General features: G+C 35.9%; 1 protein-coding gene across 13 annotated transcripts in view; it reads right to left on the bottom strand.

Annotated features, from left to right (window-relative positions):
• The window catches only part of CDKAL1 (CDK5 regulatory subunit associated protein 1 like 1), a 610,319-nt gene that overhangs the window by 558,619 nt on the left and 28,130 nt on the right, over positions 1-23,570 (bottom strand). For 2 of the 13 annotated variants that reach the window (XM_070244143.1, XM_070244144.1), the window contains exon 5: positions 15,468-15,507. The exons of the other annotated variants lie outside the window; for them this stretch is intronic. In XM_070244143.1, coding sequence (XP_070100244.1) covers positions 15,468-15,477 — 10 coding nt within the window. In that variant the 5' untranslated portion in view covers positions 15,478-15,507. The remainder of the gene's footprint in view (positions 1-15,467; positions 15,508-23,570) is intronic. 13 annotated transcript variants of the gene reach the window in all.

Genomic DNA, 23,570 nt, shown 5'->3' with positions numbered 1-23,570 from the left:
CTTAACAATACACAAAGCTAAATGAGCCAAGTCATTATGCAAATTTTACCAAAAACTCCTTTGAGAAACACAAATAAAAAATACAGGTGGTTATGTTTGTATAAAGCACCCAGTGTTTGCATGAGTGAGTAAGTTTGCATAGGATGGGTCAGACAGAAACAATTCCAGAAAGGGCAGGTCTTCTCCAGGAACTTTCTAATCTGAAGACAAAGCAAACAGGTACACTCAACCTGAAATAATTTGGGGGGGGGGGGGGGCGGACACGACACTAAAACATAATTGACTGAACTGATTTTCAAGTATAAAAATACTGTGACTTTCCAAGTTATTATCTAACACTTATCAACTATTACCTTATATCTCTAGATTTCCACTTTCTTAAATGTGATAAGGGGGAGAAAAACAAAGATATGTATTTGTATTTGTTTGCATTTTTACAAACTATGGAAGGATACATAAGAAATTAATAAACGTTTTTACCTGGAGAGGATCTAAGAACTTGAACAAATAAAGAATTCAGATAGGAACAAACTTTAGCCTACAAATATTTTTATATCTTAAGTTGTTTAAACTATCTGAAGATATAACCCACTCCAAAAATTAACAAAAATGTAAATAAACTGATATGACAATACACCATAGTAGCAGAAAATAATTTTTTATCAACTGCAGAAGTTAAAGGTGGGATTTTAACATTCCAACAGACTGCAATTAAATTCAGGTAGACTAAAACGCATTAAAGATATTTTATAATTACAGTTTTATAATAAAAAAAAACTCAGTAAGTTTTTTTGTTATATACAAAATCCCCAGAGAATAAAAGTAGAAATGCCAATGGTTAAACGTCTGAAAAATAAATGTCTCCTTTCATCTTCCTGAGGCAGATATCTTATAGCATGTAGTAAATCTATTTTAATTACTTTTATTCTCAGTGCTAAAAACTAATTAATTATGAAGAGTTGATAAAATTAGCTATTTGAAATGTTTAATTTGATTCTAGTTTCATATGTATACTTAAATGAAACAACAGACATTTCTCAGTAGGCTACCATTTATGAATTTAAAACATGAGTCTGTGCTCGTGACAGGAGGTCATGCCATTAATGACTTGCCTTACCAAGATGTGTCAAGACACGTAGCACATGCCATCCTTAATGTAAAAGTTCAAATGTATTCTCTCTTCAAAAATGGCTGTAACCTATTTTTCAGTCATCACTATACAGCCCTCAAAATCAATATTAAGCTCAGTAAGCTGAGGTTTCAGTTTAGAAACAATTTTGCCTTCTGGGGAAAAGAAAATCAGTATGTGACACGAGCAAAAGCAAATTCTGATACTAAATTAGCCCACACCAAAGCCTTCCCTAGATTCCAAAGCATTCCAAAGCTGTCTGTAACTACAACCATTACAAACACAAAAAGTTAACGAAATGCAACTTCATCTTTCTAACGGTGCCTCTGAAACTTGTTTAATCCTTTAACGCCTTTACAGCTGTATGTGGCCTCCACGCCAACATTCTAAAATAAAAGGACTGCAATTCATATTATAGGCATGACAGTGTCTGCACCATAACAACCTCACAACAGATATTAATGGACAGAGAGGCGAGAATAATAGATAGGAGACAAAGGAGGAAAAAAATGTTGGCTCAGCAGTCACACCCTTTTTTAAACACCCAGCGGTGGAAGCTTAAGGATCCCCACCATGCTTCCTTCATAGCCTGCAATTAAGATATTTATTTCAATTGTGTCGAAAGCCCTGAATCCCAAAGGCATTCCTCCTTTTAGAAACTCTCTAGATATCCACTTAGCAGGATATAGTTCCATACTACAACAGATTAAAGGAAAAGGAAAACGAGTATCAGACTGGGTTTTATAAAAACTACAACTACTATTAATAAAATTACGGTGCCTTACTCTGCCCCTAGTAGTCATTTACATATCCCATCTCTAATCCTCATGATGACTTTATTAGACACAACATACTATAATCTCCGTTTTAAAGATAAAAAATCAGACGCAAGGAAGGTAAGCTGGGAGAGTCACTATTAAATGACAAGAATTCGAACACAGACCTATCTGCTAATACTAATAAGAACAACAATAACATACTAACAGTACAGTAGTAGAAGCTGCCTACTATTGTATATCTTCTCAATACACTTCTAAGTGTCTTAAATATTTCAATTTAAATTTACTTATTATTCATAACAACGATATAGAATAGGTACTATTATCCTACTTTACTGATGAGAAAACTGGGTATAGTGAGGTTAAACAATTTACTCAAGGTCACACAGCAAGTAAGTAATGAAGTGGCTCTTGGACTTACACAGCCTGGTGCCATTACACACATTCTTACCTGCTTACCTATATGACCTCTCTAACGCCTAAATTAAAGCAATGCAATTTACAGTCAATGAATAACTGTAAACCTTTAAAACATAAATTTGGACTTCATTCTTAATATTTCATTGAAATAAGAGAAAAAATACCTAATAAAATAATTAAGGAAGTATTTTTCGTGGTATGTTCTTTTTCTGAAATTCAATCTCACTGATAGGAATTAGGAGACCCTTTACTTTCCTAAAGAACTGAGAGGTAAGTAATGAATAATTTTCTAATCAAACAAGAAGCATTATAGGATCCTGGAATGTTCCATGAGAATATCCACCAAAGGAAACTTGAGAAACAATAATTATTAATTACAGAATTAAAGAAACAAAAACTCTTACAAAGTTAAGCCTTTCAATTTCACTGGCTTTCAGTAAGCGTATAGATTACATAAAAAATCAAATAGGAAGCAATCAGAAACTGTTTCTACTTAGAGTGTGCAAGTGTGTGTGTGTGTGTGTGTATAATATTAAGTATAAAGGAGAAACCAGAAGTAAACCCATCACTGAAGTAAAAGCCCAACATAAATATGCAAGATGTTATGATACATGTAATCTAATAGCTTTGATTTAATGCTGTCTAGCCTGAACATTCATAATATGTGAACCTGATTATAAAAGGCAAAGCAAATTTCTCAGAGTAGCACAGTAGATATTCATGGAGACAAAAAGACGACCAATAATTTCACATAGGGCTACCTGAATGAATAACAAGACACCTTCCTTTTTGTAATGAGAGTTTCAATACTATTCCCTGGACCAAGGCTTTGATTCACGTAAAACCACAAAAGAAAACTCCACATTATATGATTTCAAAATTTTCATTTCAGGGGCTGGCCCCGTGGCCGAGTGGTTAAGTTCTCGCGCTCCACCGCAGCGGCCCAGGGTTCGGATCCTGGGTGTGGACATGGCACCGCTCGTCAGGCCACGTTGAGGCGGCGTCCCATATGCCACAACCAGAAGGACCTGCAACTAAGATATACAACTATGTACCAGGGGGGATTTGGGGAGATAAAGCAGAAAAAAAAAAAAAAAAAGATTGGCCACAGTTGTTAGCTCAGGTGCCAATCTTTAAAAAGAATAAAGACTCAAATAAGTTTAAAAAAAAAAAAATTTTCATTTCAAAACTTATGTATATAATCCTATCCTATAAAGTAAAAGTGGACAGTAGCTAAATTAGACTCAAGACAGCTTGATTAATTTGAGCTTTCCAGTCTAGTCAAGGAAAATAATGTTCATTCTTAGGGCTATTATATCTACAACAGAAGCAGCAATAAAATGTAAAATAGAGGAAAATATTTTAAAAGGAGATCTCTTTTAGTAGAGAAGCAGAGTTTGAAAACAATAAACAAAGTTAAATCAGAGTATAATTTTACTAATTTTGCCTCTTAACTTTTGAAAGACTGCCAAAGAAACCTAAGAAAAAAAGAAAAAACAATTTTTCATAAACAAACCCACCTCTGAGGCACTGAAAGTAGGAGTGCTAGAGGGGAAAAACTGAAATAGAAAGAAAACTTCAAAGAGATTCTGTAACCGAAGATGCCTTATTCTTGACTGCCTCATCTCAGAGATTAAAGAAGATTTTTAAAGCTGTTCCATGGACATAGAGATCAAACGCTTATAAATGTTTACAATTTTACAAGTTCTAAATTCAAAGGTGGGCTCAAAGAAATATGACTAACAGGCAGCTAGGAGGAAGGATGAATTTTCCTGGATGAGGGAGGGATGTAGAAGGTAGCTTTAAATAATATACTGTGGGTTGTAGAAAAGAATGAGTATTTTTGAAAAGCTCCTTCATCACCCAGAACACTTAAATGAAACACAACATGCTAGGAAAAGGGAACTAAGACACAATCTTTATTTATTTCTACACGATTGTAACAAACATTAAATTCATCAAGTGCAATCCAAGATTAACATATTAACCTACTTAGTACTTCTAAAATGAAAATTTTGACAATTTGAAGATTTGCAATTTTTGAAAGTTTGTAGACAACTGACAAATTTTATTGTCTCAGTTAGTTTTCTATAGAACCCCCATCCCATAAGGAGAAAAAAAGAAAGGAGGTGGAAAAAAGAAACTGATTCCTATCAACTACAGCTTGGACCAAATCAACTACTAAGAGGAATGGACATATAGGTGCCAATGGAATCAAACAGACATATTTCTCTTAATATATTTTTTACATATTAATCTCAATTATTAAATAACGAAATATACCATTTAAGATGCTAAGAGAAATAAAGCTGACCTTGAACTTTTCATTACTTTACTCCATTTTCAGTTAGTGGATTCTACTATATTATCATATACACTGAGTTCCCTGGAGGAAGTGAGAGCATCTTATTAATCTTATTTTCTGTGTATCACCAGGCCCAGCATAGTGCCCACCACATACAGAACTCAGATACTCATTTGTGTTATCTAAATGTCAGCATTTTTTAAAACAAGGTAAAACTAAAATATAAATTCAGTCTCATAATTTTAATGTCTCTCCTAAAATTAGACAAATTTTTATTCATTCTTTAAGGCCTAATTCAAACTTCATTTTCTCTAGGAAGCTTTCCCAAGACCTGAGGCTGAAGTCTTACTTAATTCACCTGTAACTACAAGAAGTCTTCATTCATATGCCACCAAGAGTATATCACCTTGACTCTACTACTCGTTCACTACGTTCTGGGTGCCCGCTACAGGCTGGCAACTGTTCTAGCCTCTGGAGCTACAAAAGTATCACCACAGGAGGACCCTGCTCTCATAGAACTTTCATTCTGCTGGGAAGAAACACATCATGAACAAATAAATACATCAGGTAGTGATCATTTCTCAGGAAATAAAGACTCAGAGATAAAGAGTGAGGGAAGGATGCTATTTTATACACAGTAGTCAGGGAAAGACTCTCTGAGATAAGGTAACATTTGAGCAAAGATCTGAAATGAGGGAACAGAAGTGGACACCTGGAGGAAGAACACTCCAGGCAGAGGGAGCAGCAAGCGTGAGTACATGCTTGGGATGTTCAAAGAATAACAAGAAAATTAAGGTGACAGTGGTAGTGGGAGATGAAGTCAGAGAAGTAAGAGAGGTTCAGCTTATCTAACACCCCACAAGTCATGATAAAAACTTTGGCTTTCACTCATGTGGCTATTTAGATTTAAATTAATTAAAATTAAATAAAATTTAAAATTCAGTTTCTCAGTTGCACTAACCAGATTTCAAGTGCTTAATAGCCACATATGGCCAATGACTACCATATTAATGCAAAACAGAACATTTCCATCATTGCAGAAAGTTCTACTGGACAACATTGTGAATCTGAGAAGAGTGAAATAATCTGGCTTAGGTTTTCAAAGAACCTCTGATTGCTATGTGGAAAAGAGATTGTGGCAGGAAAAGCAGGGAGAGAAAGCAGGCAACTATTATAATCTAGGCAAGAAGATGATGCTGGCCTAGACCAAGGTGGTGACCGAAATAGAGGTGATAGAAAATGGTAGGACTCTGGATGTCTTAAAGGTAGAGCCAGCAGGATCTGCCAATAGATTCAATGTGGGATGTGAAAACATGAGCAGTTATCCTTGATTTCAGAATTTGTGACCCAAGCAATTGAAAGGACACAGATTCCTTTCACTGAGTTAAGAAGACTATGGAGGAGCAGATTTGTGGGGGAGATTAGGAGTTTTAGACATATTACATAGACATGCCTATTAAAGATCCAAATTCAGATGATGTATAAGCACAGAGTACAGGCTTCAAAGGAGAAATTAGATTTGGGAACACAGATTTGGGAAGTATCAACATATAGAGTACTTAAAAGCTGTGGAACTCTATAAAATTCCAAATGAGTGAGTATAGGTGGAGAAGTAAAATAAAGAAGTCAAGTGCCTTGGGGGCACCCCAACATTTAGATATCATAATAATGAGGAAGAATCAGCAAAGATGACTGAAGGAGCAGCCAATGATGTGGGAAGAGAACCAGTAACCAAGAGGGAGTGGTGTCTAGGAAGCCCAGTGAAATTATTTCAAGGAAAGAGTGATCAGCTTGTCAAATGTCAACAGATAAAGACCATAAGGACTCAGAAGTGACAGCTGCATTTGGCCTTAGAGAGGTCACTGGTGAACTTGACAAGAGCACTTTTAGTAAAGGTTCCTGATTGGAGCAAATTGGAGACAGGAGGGGAAGCAGCAGGTATAAACCGCCTGTAAGATGTTTTGCTATAAAAAGGAAGAAAGAAATGGAATAGTTGGAGAGGAATATGGTGTCAAGGAAGGAGATTCTTTTAAGATAGTATATATCACAACATGTTTGATGATAAGAATGATACACTAAAGAGGGAAAGCAGTCCAACAGAGAAAGGAAAAACTGCAGAAGTAATGTCCCCGAGCAGGTCAGAGGGGATGAGCACAAGCGAGCATGGACCATTCATCAAGGGCGGTGGAGGGACCACAGAGTATGCACATGAAGCAAATTCATGCAGGCAGGTAGATTTGATATTGGGAATGAGTGGATATTCTCTTGTGATGGTTCTAAATAGTTATTTCCCTCATTAAGTCTGGCATTTTTTCAGAGGAATGGCAGTGTTTTAATCATCTTTGTAGAGATCTTCCTCGACTTACAATGAGGTTACATCCCAATAAAGCCATCCTAAGTTGAAAATATTAAGTCAAAAATGCATTTAATATATCTAACCTACTGAACATCACAGCTTAGCCTAGCCTACCTAAAACATGCTCAGAACACTTAGAATAGCCCACAGTTGGGCAAAATCATCTAACACAAAGCCTGTTTTATAATAAAGTGTTGAATATCTCATGTAATTTATTGAATATTGTATTGAATGTGAAAAACAGAATGGCTATAAATCTATCGGTTGTTAATCCTCGTGACCAAGTGGCTGACTGGAGGCTGCCACTCACTGCCGCTGTCCAGCATCATGAGAGAGTATCATGTCGTACATCACTTGCTCGGGAAAAGAGCAAAAACCCAAAATTCAAAGTATAGTTTCTACCAAATGCGTGTGTATCACTTTCGCACCATGTAAAGTCAAAAAATCGTAAACTGAAGCATCGGAAGTCAGGGACCGTCTGTATTCCTAGCACTAGCAAGCTGGCACACATTAAATTATTTAAGAGTTCTACTGAACAAATACATCCTTAGAACTACCTAACTACCCAGGGACCTTGGCTTAAGCCTAGACTTGTGCAGGACTGACCGGTCAGATCTGTACTGTGAACACAACATGACACAAAAGGGCCACAGCTATCACTATCCACAGCCCACCCCCTCCCTCCCCTCACGGTGATTCTGCTCGTGGACGGAGTGGGAGGGTTGTGTGTATTTCCAGCCCGCATGAGCAGAAAGTGCTTCCCACCTGTTGGATTAAATTCCCCAAATGGCCACCATCCATTTTTATTTTGACTCACCCTCTCAGACACTGGTCTGTTTACTCAGAACAGGCCAACTGGTTCTACTTTTTCTTAGAATATAATTGAGTCCCTTTGCCTTTAAGCATACTATAGAGTGCCTTCCCCACTGTGACCAAACCTGACTCCTGTGTGGTATTTCCCTCCCAGCCTCAGACTTACAGACACTACAGACCCCTATTTACAAAAAAGCATTTGGAAACTGTACAAATTTTTTAAATGAGATCAGAAACTAAATATATAAAACGTAATTCAATTTCCTGAGCCCCATTCTAAGAATAAGAATACTAAAACAAATCAAATATGAGAAGTAACATTTAAAAAACATGAAAAAAAAAAAGGAAACCAGCAGAACACTTCCAACATTACTGGTGTTCATCAAATGAGCAAAGTCATATTCTGTAATCTGGAAAACAGCTGGACTGTTCCCTACACTTACTTTCCTAGTTTAAAGTAACATTTTTCATAAAATAAATTTTTATTATTTATAATAATAAATAACAGATTATTAAATCTGTTAAAACTTGACAAAGAATTAGTCTCTCAAAAATTTTGTTAAGTGGCTGAACTTGGCAAGAGAAACCATTTTCTGCAACAAGCATGCTGAAACTAATTGGGGGGGGAGCTTTTACTAACAAAAGTGTCTGATTAGATAAGATAATGCAATACATCTATTATCTCTATTGTAACAATACTATTCACACGACTAGAGCTAAGACTCTTAGCATTTCCATTATAAAAACCTGTTTTTCAACTCTGCCACCTGCCATCCATTAAAAAAAAAATTGTTCTCCTATAGCATTCAAGTGTTGATCCTAGAAACCTTCTACCACCACTTCCACTAAATGTTTTTGTTCTTTAGATTACCATGCAAATATCGTAAGAGTGTATTGTGTCTCCACATTGCACAGGTCTGATTTCAAATATTAAAGTTTTAATCTGCAAGCAAGAATCACAGGAACATTCATTCCAGAAATCCATCAGTAAGTACCAGAGGTCAAATTGCTAGACTCTTAGCCATCAGAACATCACTCTCACATCCAAAATAACAGTTAAAGATATTTATGATACTGAAGACGACATCGATAGTGATACAATGTTCTTCATCTGACTAAAGGAGGAAGAACAAATCTAACATGGTAGTATGAAATAGAGATGTGTGAAAATGAAGAAACAGGTAAAGGAGCTAAATTCATGGCAAGGAAAAGCAGTATGCAATGATGACATAACAGCAAGAGCAAAGTAGGGCCCGCCCAGTGGTGCAGCGGTTAAGTTCGCACATTCTGCTTCTCGGCAGCCTGGGGTTCGCCAGTTCGGATCCTGGGTGTGGACATGGCACCACTTGGCAAAAAGCCATGCTGTGGTAGGCGTCCCACATATAGAGTAGAGGAAGATGGGCATGGATGTTAGCTCAGGGCCATTCTTCCTCAGCAAAAAGAGGAAGATTGGCAGTAGTTAGCTCAGGGCTAATCTTCCTCAACAACGACAAAAAAAAAGCAAAGTGGGCCACATACAAACTAACTACTCTCTCCAAGAAGTGTTAGTTATTTACTAAACAAAGGCCCAAATCTAAGGCACAGTTTATTTTTCCCCAAAAAATTATCCCTAAGAGGAAATTGTTTTCTATTTCTAATAAAGTCTGTATAAAGTCTTTCTTACTACCGGGAGCTCTTACTCTCTCCATTCCCTTATTCTGAATAACAGCAAATCACTTGGAGAAGACATTACCCTGAGCAACAGGCTCTCCAGAAGCCTCGCGAATTCCCCTGAATCAGTCAAAATAGCCGCAAGAGACTGAACCCTGATTTAACTCCCAGGGATATAACCTCACACTGGCAAGTATGGGATTTCACTGTAAACAAGCCTTTCAAAGATTAATTTTTAAAAAGCATTATAATAAGTGGTTACACTTTAGAGATCAACATATATGCTTCTACAGGAGGAAAGACAAAACCAACTGTTCTTTAATTATGGCGACAGGCGCCCAGGAGAAAATTTGCAGGGGACCACATCACAGATACATTCAAAATATGCTGGATTTCAAACAAGTCACATGAAGTGAAGTCTAGAAAACTGTGTCAGACAACTCAAAAAGTGATTGTAGAGAGGAAAAAAACTCTATGTAGACGATGTCCTTGAAGAGTTTAAATAAAACTGTTTCATGAAAAGCCAGCAGAGAAAAGTAACATTTTAAAATTATTTCATATAGTGCAATTTAAATATGTATTTATAACTTAACTAAATGTAAGGATATTTGACAGCTTCATCTCCATTCTTAAAGTTTATATATTCCAGTTAGTCAAAACACTTTAATTTCATTTTCTCATTGGGAAAAAGGGGGAATCACCTTATATTGAGATCATCTCTATTTACCACCTGCAATAAATGAAAAAATAAAAACAAGGACCAAATATTTTCATTTTTTAAATTATTTCCCTCAGTGCATTGCATTGTATATCATAGATATGTCGAATAGTTAAACAACATGTTAAAATTTACTTCATATAAATGAAAAGGCCTCCATAGAATGTCTCGTGAAAGAAACATCAGAGTATTTCATGGGTTTAATACATAAAGAAAATACTTCCTCTCCAAAAAGTTATTATAAATTTGCTATATGTCTATTTTTGAAAATATATTTACCTATATACCTGTATGCACATGTTTTTTTAAACCGGGGGGAAGGGGGGAGCAGCTGCTAAGATGTCCAAACCCAGGGTCTGCAAGACAGCTTTGTAGTATTTTTTCCAAAATGACTTAGTATACATTTTTGAAAACCATGCTTAATCCTTAACATGAAGTTAATACACTTACAGCGCTCAGAATAATGCCTAGCACACAGTAAAAGCTAAGTATGTTTTAGATATTAGCACGAATTGCTAAACCAAAAACTAGGGTGTTAAAGGTTGTAACATTATTTACTTACTTGTATTTTATTGCAAAAAGCAAACTCTGCAATTTCATTTGTTATAAATCATAGATAAGTAAAATAATACCAAAACTGGGGACTGTACTTGAACGATTACTACAGGCACTTCGTATTGACCGTAAATCTCCCAGCGCTCCATTCTGAAGCCTGCTAAAGCAGCCATCATTACTAACTCTGTCACACTACTCGGATCTCTTTAATACCCACCACATTTCATGAGGAACAGCATTAAAAACGTAGGTTAATGAAACTTGCAATAAATTAAGGGTTTAATATAGTGTGCAGAATTTTTCTTCAAATATTTACCTAAACTCTAACAAAAGGAGTTATATTTGGTCTGCCCAAAACAGTAGCTTAACACCTTTCAAGTCTTAAAAGGATAACTGCTTTAGAAGAATGAAGGACAGGGCTTCATCTCCGAGTCCCCCACACCGCGTAGCTCAGTATTTTTTACATAGTAAGTATACACGGAACAGGCACAACGAAAATGACTCCTTATGAAAGTCAAAGAATAATAAGACTTCTTACCAAACCAACACGGGCAGCATATCTTACGCATTAGTATATGAAAAGAATAACCTTCACCAAAGAGAGAGTATATATGGTATCTTTGTTAAAACAAATGTGATAACCAACTTTCTTCACATTACACTATAGTATAGTAAATGGAAGTCTGACTCAAAAAAGTAAGTGTGTATTACAATAACTCCATTCGAGGTTTTCACAATAACCAATATTCCAAGTTAGTAGGAAGCAAGGAGATATCTACTGCGTCAAGGGGTGACCAAGGCTCTGGAGACTGAGCTGCAAAAACACCTGAGCTTCTCTTCGAAAAATTAATAATGTATTTTAAGAAGAAAAAAGTAAAAGGTAGAAAAAGTGTCACTGAAACCAACCTAATCATGAGTTGAGAGGAGAGACATAAGAGCTATGGCACAGCAATAAAAGGCAAAATACCATCCAGAGTGCTTTAACCCATAGCTAAGAAGGTGACAGCATTAACAGCCTATGATATAACCTGGACGGCAGAGTCAGATAATAAAAACGAAAGGAACTTCATCTATAAAGACCAAACAGAGGTAGAAAGTAACCACTCCATAAAGGAGAAAGGGACAGGAGTAACACTGAAGGCCTGAGTCCAGGGAAGAAACTTGCAGGCCTGCATGGACCCGGAGCGGCAACAACAGTGCCCCCTTGATATGGTAAATGGCAGCATTCTGAGACCTTCCCAAACTCATGAGTATCAAAGGTGAAACTGACATGTGGGAACCTCTGCTAGGTTCACTCACTAGCCAGATGACTAGAATTTGCACTCCAGCTCTCTGACAGCTAATCCCTACATACGTTATTTTTATTTAATTCTCATAACCCCACGACTCTATGAAACTGATATTATTCTCATAACAAATGACCATGAAACTGATATTATCCTCATAACAAACTACTAAATTCACGGACTTTCTGGATACCTGAAAATAACTGAAACCCCAAATACCAAATTCACAAATGTCAAGGACCTTGTGCAGGTGTGTCCAATCTTTCGGAGTACAAAGACCCCACATGGTGATATAATACTTTCAATTGCCAATGACTAAGACAACACATACATACATTCAAAGATCTTCCTGCAATAAATCTGGTGAGTCTCTCATCCCCAGGGTCTACAGACAACTAGGTGAGAAGCACCAATCCACTATACATACAGGCTTGAGTAAGCGCATCGTTGATTGCATGATTAGTTTTGTGGGGCTTAAAATATTCACTCTATTACCACCATATGTTTCAAATTGTAAATAGTTTCTTCCTAAATATCCTCCCCAACATCACACACATACAAAATCTATGCAATTTCCAGACCTATTTTGTGAATAACACAAGTGATAAAAGTAAGTTCCAATTACTACATCTGTTTGGATATTGTCAACCCTTCCTAACCCTCCCAATACTCACCCGGCATCGTCACCAGGATGGAGGAAAAAAAAGGACTGTTGTTAGGTCCGGGGACTGTGGCACACAGTGTAGTGGTTAACGCTCTGAAACCAGCCTGCCTGGGTAAGAATCACAGCTCCACCCTTGTTACCTATGTGACTTTGGTCCAGTGCTTTAATCTCTTGGTGTCTCAAAGGCCTCATGTGCAAAACAGGGATTAAACAGAAAAAATTCACACGTTGTCGAGTTATGAGAATATATGTAAAGCAGTTAGGACAGTGTCTGGCACATAGTAGGTATTATGTAAGCGCAAGTAAAACAAAATCTACACATAAAAACTCAACGCTGGACTGATATAATCTGAACAGAAAGAAGGGCACCACATTATTATAAGCATCTTTGAAAGACTTAACACAACTATTCATGTATTCAAAGGCTATTTCCCTGCAGCCAGTGTAAGGGGGATCTACACTGAACTACTGCACTGCTTTCTTTCCTATCCACTGCCTCTTTTCCATTGCCCTTTTACACCTTTCCTCTCGGTCCATATTTTAGCTCATCAATACCCACCTCAAAGAGTGCTTAGCCCTGAGGAAAACAACCAGAAGTTTACAACACAAGACAGCTCCTTTTGGCAAACATCAAGTCGTTCATCGGATGTGAAGACTCTCACCAAATATGTCTGCCACAGAGAACTAAGTAAAGAGAAAATCGCAGAACGCAACTACATAAGATACATAAGATAATGCATGTAAACCAATGCATTATCTTACGTAACTACATAAGATAATGCATGTAAACCAATGCATGTAGCATAGGGGCTGCCACTCCACAAATGTGAGTTGTTGTCATTAATTCTACTAACAATAGCCCGATAAAAGCATTACTCAATCTCTCTGCTTTAAGGCAAAAACAAATTTGTATTTGGTTGCTAGTGTTCACATTTTTGTTGTTATAAGCAAATGGAATTTATACATCAAACAACATGGATGAATCTCCAAAACATTTTGAGTTAGAAAAGCCAGACACAAAAGGGTACATACTATATGATTCTGCATATATGACTCCAGTGAACAAGAAGGGACAGAATCAGAAAGTAGCTGCTGCATAGGGGAGAGGGAAGGGAAAATCGACTGGCAAGAGGTACAACAAAATTTTCTGGGGTGAAGGAAACATTCTCCATCATCTTGGGGTGGTGGTACATGGGTGTACAAAATGGGAAAATAGTCATTGAGCTGAACACTGAAGACCTGTACATTTTATTGGATATAAATCATACCCGAATTCTTAAAAAATTTAAAAAGCAAATGCCTCTGTATATATTCTTGGTAATTTAGAGTAGGAATGTTATACATAGGTGATTTAAGAGAGGGAAGATTAGAATAATTGCCTGAGAAATATGGGGTCAAAGATTACGAGTTATAGTCCAGGGAGGACAAATATATGCATTTATTTTTTTAATAAAACTCCATCTAAGAATAAAACCTTTTCCCTATCCATCTTATTTACATCCATCTCATCCATCTCCTATTGTTTCTGTTAGTTCTGATCACTGACTCATTCTTCCACTCGTCTCAGGGTTTGTAGTCTCTGCTTACACCATGATACTAACAGAGTTAACAAAAAGAAATACTATGAATACTCAATCAAAACAGCAATGTTTTTATTAAATAGACCAGCAGCTGTGTGAGCAGAGACTTGTAAATGCATCTGTTCTACAGGATTTTATGTTTAATTCGATTTGTTGAAATCAGAGCAGCAAGGCCCTAAACCTATAGGCTAGACAAGAAAATAGTTTTGCTAAACAGGATCAGACATTAAAACGGTGTTCGTCAGAAGAGAATTGTACCTATTCATTGATTCACGCACTCAAGCAACAAGCACTTACTGAGCACCTTTTCCATCCCAGCCATTGTGTACAGTGCTGGGAACACAAAGCTGAAGCACAGCCTGGTAGAGGTGACAGACATCTGAACAGATGGTTATAATACATTGGCAGGTTCAATAATACACAGAGGCCTGGGGTAGTACTACGAAAGCAAGGAGGAGGGGAAGATTTCCTTTGAAGACTGAAGCTTTTCTGGAATAAACAGGCAGAAAGGGAGAATGAAAAATGTACTCCCACCTAATCTGCACTCCATACGTAAGGGAACTTCAGCTGTATCAGTAATGTTTTATTTCTAAATCTGAATAGGGGGTATATAGTTGTTCCTTATCTTATTCTTTTAGTCCTTTTCTGTATCCAATATTTCATAATAAAAAATTTTAGTATAGTCCACCAAGGAGTGTGTGTAGATTCTGAAAACCTTCACCACCAGCAGCTCCTCCTCCCAGGACAAGCAGCTTAGAGTTGCCAGGGTTAGCTCATCCAAAATGAGTAAATGGGGAAAAGAGACAGGCTTCAGAGTTCTCTTGTGATGGCTGTGTACGAGGCCTGGAAAGGCACAAGGGGGTGGGCCCAAGATATCAAAATATACTGTAAAATAAAAAAGATGCAAAATGGGTATGTAAACATATTTCAGCTTCATTTTATACATACACAGGAAAAATCAGAATATATACCTTTGCCGCAGAAAAGACCAGTTTATCACAAACAACAAACTCCATTCATTCTGATCACTATTCTCTCAACAAACACTGAATACTTGCTCCATGCCACATACATTCAGAAAAAAGAAAGCTCTTGCCTCCAAACTGCCCACAGGCAAATGAGAGGAGTCAGTCAGGTGAGCCGCCCTGTGGGGGACAATGGGGAGGCTCGACAACAGGGCAAGTGACGGGGAAAGAAACAGCAAGCACTAACCTTGCAACATTTGCCATCCTCACAGGTCACACCAATAAATCTTGGAAATATTGCAAAATACATATGGGAAAGAAAGAAAATATATTTTGAAAATATGTTTTAATTATTAAAAATTAATTTTATTGTGCTTCATAATACCTGACATCAAAAGGTCTGAAATTTTCAGTAATGATGAAACACCAATTGTTCTCCTATTCCATAAATAAGTAACCACATCATCTCAGTAGCACTTCCTAACAAGGGGAAAAAAAGCCAAAATTCTGGAACTCATTTAAAAGTGCAAGGTGCCACTACCCTGCTGAAATAATACTGCCTTGAGCCAAAATGACTGAAGGGAATGTGGTAGAGCCTTTAAGCAAAGGCAGACTCCTCATGACTACAGTAGCTGTGTAATACGTTTGCATTATAATACAACTCAGTTACTTATTATTCTTCTACTATTCTCAGACACTAAATGATCAGTCTTCAAATAATTTTTTGGAATCTTCAGTTTTCGATCCTAAAAAATCTGTTTAACTCTATATAAATCATATATATAAGCACACACACATACACACATACACAGATAAGTGAATTTAAGGTATTAATTTTTTTTAATTGACTTTCCTCTCCTTCCTCCAATCCTACTGTAATCCAACATGCTATAAGAACAATGCTGCTGCTTACACACCTCCTCCTTCTTGCACTGGAGAGTTTAAAGGTAAGGGGCAAGACAGATTTGTGATGTTTTGATAGAGTGTGTTGCCATGGAAATGACTGCCTTGTTTCTTATGAAGCATCATGACCTCATTGCAAATGAAAAAAGAAAAGGATGATTTCTGAGGATTCAACTCAGAGAAAAATTAACAGCTAGAAAAAAATCAAAAAACTAAATCTGGAAAATATTGCAATGTCAAGTGCTATACTGAAATATTTTCAAAGAACTTTTAAAAGGTTGACCTCCAAAATAGGAACCCTATAATCAAAAAGGAAGATATAATATTAATGTGAAGATAAACCATTCAAATAACATGGACTTGTGGTTTCTAAATAAATACATTACAGCCTCAATCCTGATAGACCATGAGCAAAATCCCATGACTTTCTGTGCCTACATTATAAAATTAAATCCACATCATACTTTTCCCTTCCTAAAAGCAGCCTGCTTTTTTCTCGCTTTTTTTTCTTTTTCTTTTTTTTTTTTTTTTTTGGTGCCCCTGTTTATACAGCTTATCCCTTATCACACTGACAAGACTGGGAACCACAGCAGATGGTCCCCCCAGACATAATTCTAACAGGTTTTTTGTGCAAACAAAAGATAAAGAAGGCTACAGCAATGATTTACTGATATCTGAAGTTGAAAACTGACAAAACACAAACTGCTTTTTTCTTACTGTTTAAACTGTTTATCCTTTAAACTACTAAGATAGATACGGCCAAAATTCAATATGATTTCAAAACTACAAAACCAAATACCCAGTTTTAACAGCCATTAAGTTTTGAGTTACCAGAATGTCCTAAATCATATTTTTAAAAAACACTACCCACCATTCCCTTTGTACTAGCAAAAGAGGAAAACATTTGTAAATTTCTACCTTATCAATCCTACTTAGTTGCTACATTGTGAAATGAACTACTCATCCGGACTTTTCTTAAGCAAGGAAAATGCATTTGAATTAAAAACTCCAAAATATTTTCCCCAAGAAGAACTAACTAAAGACTGAATTAAGTGAACCAAATCTGGAATCTTGGTTATAGGGCTAAAGTCTATTCTATTTCAAAATAACCCACCAATTGAATATACCACAAAACCAAATGGAAAATGTCCCCAAAATTACTCATCCTTCAAGATTAAAGACTGTTTACACACCATAAAACAGAAGCTCCCTCATGACAACCTAATTGCAAAGAGCACTGTTTTTATGGTATACCTGAAAATCCAGCAAGAGCCCCAAACGATAATATATAATGAAACTGACAAGCATCTGAAATAAACTACCCAGACATCAAGCAAAAATACACCAGACAGACCCACAGGGCTCTTTTAATGTAGGTCATGATTGTCAGACCATAGCAAAAACATAGTGACCCTTGATAAAAATTAACCTTGATTATATGTAATCATGCACATATTTTGCTCTCAGTAACCAGTCCTCTGAAATAAGTCCATGAAGCTGCAAGAGGTGGATATCACAGCCTGCTGTGAACTACTTTTCACCAAAGAAAATGTCTGCCCGTCATATTTCTGTCAATGGAGGTACAGGGGTAGCTTGTATCAAAAGAGCCCAAGATCTCTGAGGACTCCATAGTACCTCTTACTTTCTGAGAGGTCTCATTACTTCAGCAAAATGCACTTGCTCTATAGTGAGTTTGTACAGATGTCTAAGACTCCATAAAAATCTACACGTGCACACATTCCAGCTAAATTCCTTAATCTTTCTAGAGGTATAACACGGTTGCTTGTTTGTGGAAAAATTATAAAAGCAAGCAAATTAAAATCATAAAAGGAACAACAGGCCCAATCATATAATCTCTTATAAATTCTCTTTTTGTAGAAATCACTCACAAAGTCTGACTGGGAGAGAGGTGGTGCTAAAATGCTGATTTCCTAATTAATCCAAGCTAATGTAACCTTCATTTGAGGACAAAAATTCTCATGCAGAACAAAAGTGACTAAGTTCATATGATATAGACAATTTATCCACAGCTAGTTAATTCAGGTAGTGACAGCATAATACCAATCAAGCCAGCATTGTAAATTTGAACCAGTATGAGCCAGCTAGTTACACTGCCTTCCACAGCCACAAAACAGATGTTTGATTTTGCCAGCCAGTCATCACACATGAGAACTGAAAACAGGACCAAGTGAGAGACTATACTCAAATCAGTGCAAATCCATTACTAGTGGAAGAGCACTGGGTCAAGAAGTTCATCTCTGGAGGGCATACATCATTCAACGGAAACAATAGGTGTTCTCTGTACATTGTTTCCAAATCCAATCTAAATTCACTGTATCATGGGTAAAGCACATATTTTTCTGATGTTAGGGATATCCGAGATTCAGGAAACTATAAATGTATTAAGTATAATCTAACAGTTGTTATTTGATGGTCTGTATTCTAAACCAAATGTTATATTTATTTATGAACAGAAAATAAATTCTATGAAACACAGGAGAAATCCAATTTTGATTTTTACAGCAAAAGTATGGCATTTACTATAACTCTAAGACAAAATATAAGCACTATGCTGATATAAGAGATATAATTTAAAATAAATGCAGCATATTTTCTTTAAACACATATTAGGTTCACTTCCATCTGCCATCTTTTTGGAGAATGAAAAACTCCCTAGCTGAAATATGTTTGCTAATAAATATAACGAGATTTTTCTTTGAAATTAAACTGTAAAAGTGTTGCGAAAACTGTCTTGTTTGCATACGACACCAATCACATACTATTCTCATTATGGTCACCATACACATATTCTTAATACATAAATAACAAACATTGACAAGTAAGGTAAAACAATAACAACACTGAAATCCACAATGAAAATTTTCAATCTGAATAAGCAGCTCTAACATACTTTTTAAAAAAGACAAACAGGAAATGTGTAACAATGAGTTGTGCAACGTGGTCCTTAAAATTCTGAACTTAGTAAATGTCATCATATTAGTAGGAGACTCTGGCTACAAGCTAATTTAATACTTAAATGTTAATATAATTTCCCCATTACTACATCTGCCATGAACGTTTTTTTAACCAATAAAAGCAAGTTTAGAAAATGGTATGTAAGCAAGAAAAGAAAAATCTTCCAGCAATATCCTGTTCCATAGATAGTCACAAATACACACTATTTCCAGGCCTAGTTTATTAAAAATTACTACTATACTTTCAAAAATTTGTGATCATTTGAGCAGAAATAAAGTAAGGAATCAGCTTAATAAAAAAAATCTAAAAATAGTCTAACTGAAATTAGGCTACTATCTTGCCAGGCATGAATATATAAAACAGTGTAATTTATTTAAAACATGCAAAGACTAAATCCTAAAATAATTAATTTCTTTAACCACCACAACTGAGTCACAAAAATAGCACTGGATAAATCTTGTTACAAACACTGCAAGGTGGACCCATACATATGATAAATAAAGTATAAGAAAGCACTCAGCATTTCTATGTAAACTGCTTCTGAAGGATTATTATGGAATGCACACACTGGCTGAACTTAAAGTGTTCGGGTTTTAAACATTAATTTACTTTGACTATGTGCATGTCAAAATGAAAGATTGCTGTCTGGATCCAGACATGCCGTATTAATATTGAACACAGGCATTCACTTCAGGTCAGTAGTCACTCCAAGTCTACTTCAGCAGGTGGTAAAAGTAATGTCCTCATTAAAATGTATGTGTTACTAGGTTATCTCCCCAAAACAGCTCTCAAAGAGAGGTAGCCTTGAAACTTAAGCATTAGATATGCTAGAACCAACCTCTAATTGTCTCAAGTCTAGAGAAAATTGAACTTACTCCTGCTACCTAATTCCCAATAAATTTAGCTGCTTTCATCAGTATCTTGGGAGAAGTCAGTTTTAACTTCTATAAACTTAACCTGCTGCCCAACAGAGTTAAATATGCTGTTGAACCAACCTATACACACCAGAGTATCATTTCAGATCTAGAAGCCAAGTATCGGATTTTTCTTCATTCTGGATGCCTCACTGTATTTCTTAATTAGGTAAAAGTTTACTCCTTTAATTTTTATTAACTCTATTCAAATTATTTTCCCCTTTTGTGAGATAATAAATTTCAATTCTCCAGAATAAAGGTATAAAACTCAAGATATTAGAGCTGACTCATACCACAGAGGTTTTTTCCCAAAACCAAAAAAACTGTAAGTAATTACCCCTGAAAAGCTCAAATGCTTTTTTTGTGCTTGCTTTTCAACATCAAGGACAAACCTTTTCTGTTTACACCTGGTACACCTAAGCTTAAACAGGAACATCCTCTAGCTCTCTCTTTCACTTCTCTCACTCTGAAGTCACCCAATTATTTCCACTAACAGATAATTCACTTCTTCATTTTAATAACATTTTTAACATACATAAATTACGTTCCTTACAAGTTGTGGGTTTTTGCCCCAGAAAATGCTGATTCACTTTGTACATAAAAGCAGACAGGGTCCCAAAACTTGTAATTAATCATTTCATATTGCTTCATTTCCTCATTATCCACCCAATTACTAGATAAGGGAAGAACAGGGAGAAAGACAGGTCAACAAAGATAGGGGAAATAGAAGTCGTCTTACAAGATGAGACCACTTGTTCACTGCTGAATACACAACACCACAGGCACATGATATCTAATGAATAAATGAATTCATAAAGAACCAGAGAATACTGGAGTTCAACTCACTCATTTTAATAATAAGTAAACTGAGGCTCAGAAAGATTAAATGTCTTGGCTAAGATCACAAGGTAAATTGGTTAATCTCGCACAGAGCCTAACTCAACAGATGTGGCTCTAACATCAAGCTTTTTCTTATTCTTTCTCCCATCTACAGTATTTATTCTTTAAGCTTGATACAGTCCTCTTTCCAGAGACTTATACAGGCTTCTTCTTCTAGGAATATAGGTGAAAAGTAGTCCTTCCCCAATCTGGCAGCCAATGTTTCTAAAATTTCCCATAGCAGGATATATTTAGGGGGGAATTTTAAAATCTATTGGGAAGGTAGGAAATGGAAACGAAAGGTACAAAAACTCATAGAAGCCACTAACAATATTTTTAAAATTTACTACAACATAATGAAGATAACATACTAAAAGAAAGGACGAAAAGTGCCATTTTACTCTTTCAGTATGTAACAATGGATACTGTGCTTTTAAGGTTCTCTAACCATCCATTGCTTTCTAGAAAATTCAGGATTTCCCTTCTACAACTTCATTCAAATGTGAGTAAATTTCTTTTGACTTGCAACAGATAAAATGCATTTTAATTTTGTTGTATCCAAACATTCATAAGTCCAATCAATTCCTTTCTTACTGTAGCATATTCCCATTTTCTGGGGTTCCACAAGATCCCAGGAACCCTCCAACACAGATCTCAGCTTCCTTCCAGCTCTGAGACACAAGAAGATACGTACTAAGTCTCTCTCTCTTCTAGGCTGAGAGGTTAAAACCTCTACAAATGACCTATCAGCCATTTTTCTTCTTTGTTAATTCCCAGCCTCAATTTCCCCTTTTCTAAATTATCTCAAAAAAGGGTGACTTAAACATACCTAAGGAAAAAATTCTAATGATCCCGAAAGACTATATAAAAGAAAATTTAATACAACCTACTGGAACTTTACACAAAGGGAAATCCCACTGGGAAAGGGAAAAGAATCTTCCAATTTGATAGGTAGTTTCATATTCAGACAAAGGATTTTTCCAACCTCCATAACACCATTAGGTTTAAAACAGCATAGCACCAGAATTAAGTATTCTAGGGGCCAGCAGTCAATGCTAATTAGTATGACATGCTTAGACTTTTCAGGTGGTCAATGACCTACACCAATAATGAAATCTAATTTCAAATGTTCTTGACCAAAGAAAAAGCATTTCTCTGGCAGGTGACAGAAGGAATGATGAGTCAAGAAGAAATACTCAACACTGGCCAGATGCCTTAAGGTATCACCAGTAAGAACAGGAAAATTTTAAAAACCAACTGAGGAAACTAACAAAGAACAATGTACCTATTTTATTCAGTCACTTTAAGCATGTAATCTATCCTTATGGTGCCCATGAATCACATTTGTAAAGGACCAATAAGGCTGTTTACTATGGTCAGGCTCGTAAAAGGGTCTCAAAAGCTTATAAAGGACTACTTGAACTAGAAAAATGCTAAATTTAATTCTTTCAGGTGGTAAGAAATCATCGGTGTTTTACAAGTAATAATAAAAAGAAGGACAACACAAATGAGAAACCACCTCTGTACTCTATATAATCATTCAGTAAATTTTACTTGTTTTTCATGAATGACATGAATACTAATAAATATTCATTCAACAAACATTAACTGAGTGATTATAGGCCAAGCATGGTAGTAGGTACAATGAATACAAGAAAAAACTGCTATCTCTGCACTCAAGTCCAGTCTAATAGGAAAAAGAGATATGTAAACAAATAATTCCAATAGTCTAATAAGTGCTACAAGCAAAAACAAAGATAATCTTGGTCATAGTAGTGTGTTAAGGAAGAGCCTGATTTTGGGTGTGTAGGGGAGGACGACAGGATAGAAAGGAGTGGAATCAGAAATGTTCAAAAAGGATTTCACACCTGACATTTCTTAATATAGTGCTTTACCTCTTTCAAAGTGAGACAACCTATGTGAAAAAACATGACCTGTCCCTCACACTTCTGGAACAGCCAAAATGGGTTATTTCATAGTTGAGAATTAAAAAGCTAAAAATAGATAAGTTCACTAATAATCAATGCCATCTTTGAAGCAAGACTTCAAATCTTTCAACCCCTAATCCCTTATTCCTTCTATGAAATCACTCCACTTTGCCTCACTGGTTCCCCAAGGAAACCATCAACTGTATCTTACTTCACTATTCTATTTTCCCTCATTTCCTAATTAACACTCACCATCAGAAAAAGATGTGCACGAGAGCAACACATAAAACTAAAAGACATTTAAATAGATTTATATGGATTAGACACGTTTAAATTAAATTTCATTAAGTTACCAGTTCATTTCAGAGATTCAAATTTAAAACATTATATATATGGTGAATTTTCTTTATTAATGATTACTACATAATAACTAACATTTATCAACCATTTATCAATTTTCACAACAATCCTGTAACTCATTTTAGAGTCAAGGAATCACATGCTTACAGAGGTCTAAGAAATACTTATTGAGTTATGCCAAGAATGATAATTTAAAAATTACCCCAAGTTTTTTAGCCATTTGAGTTGATGAGTCTCTCTCAGATCAAGACGAGACCCAACAATTTCAAGGCAAATCTAAAGGGCTACTACACTTGCAGATAAGGAGCTAAATATAAGAAAGAAAAAAAATCCTTCCTAGCATAATGACTTTCTACAGAAAAGATAAAAATAATTTATAAGGAGAAATTT

The sequence above is a fragment of the Equus caballus genome, chromosome 20, assembly GCF_041296265.1.
Source record: "Equus caballus isolate H_3958 breed thoroughbred chromosome 20, TB-T2T, whole genome shotgun sequence".
Lineage (NCBI taxonomy): Eukaryota > Metazoa > Chordata > Mammalia > Perissodactyla > Equidae > Equus > Equus caballus.
This window is presented reverse-complemented; position numbering and strand designations above follow the sequence as displayed.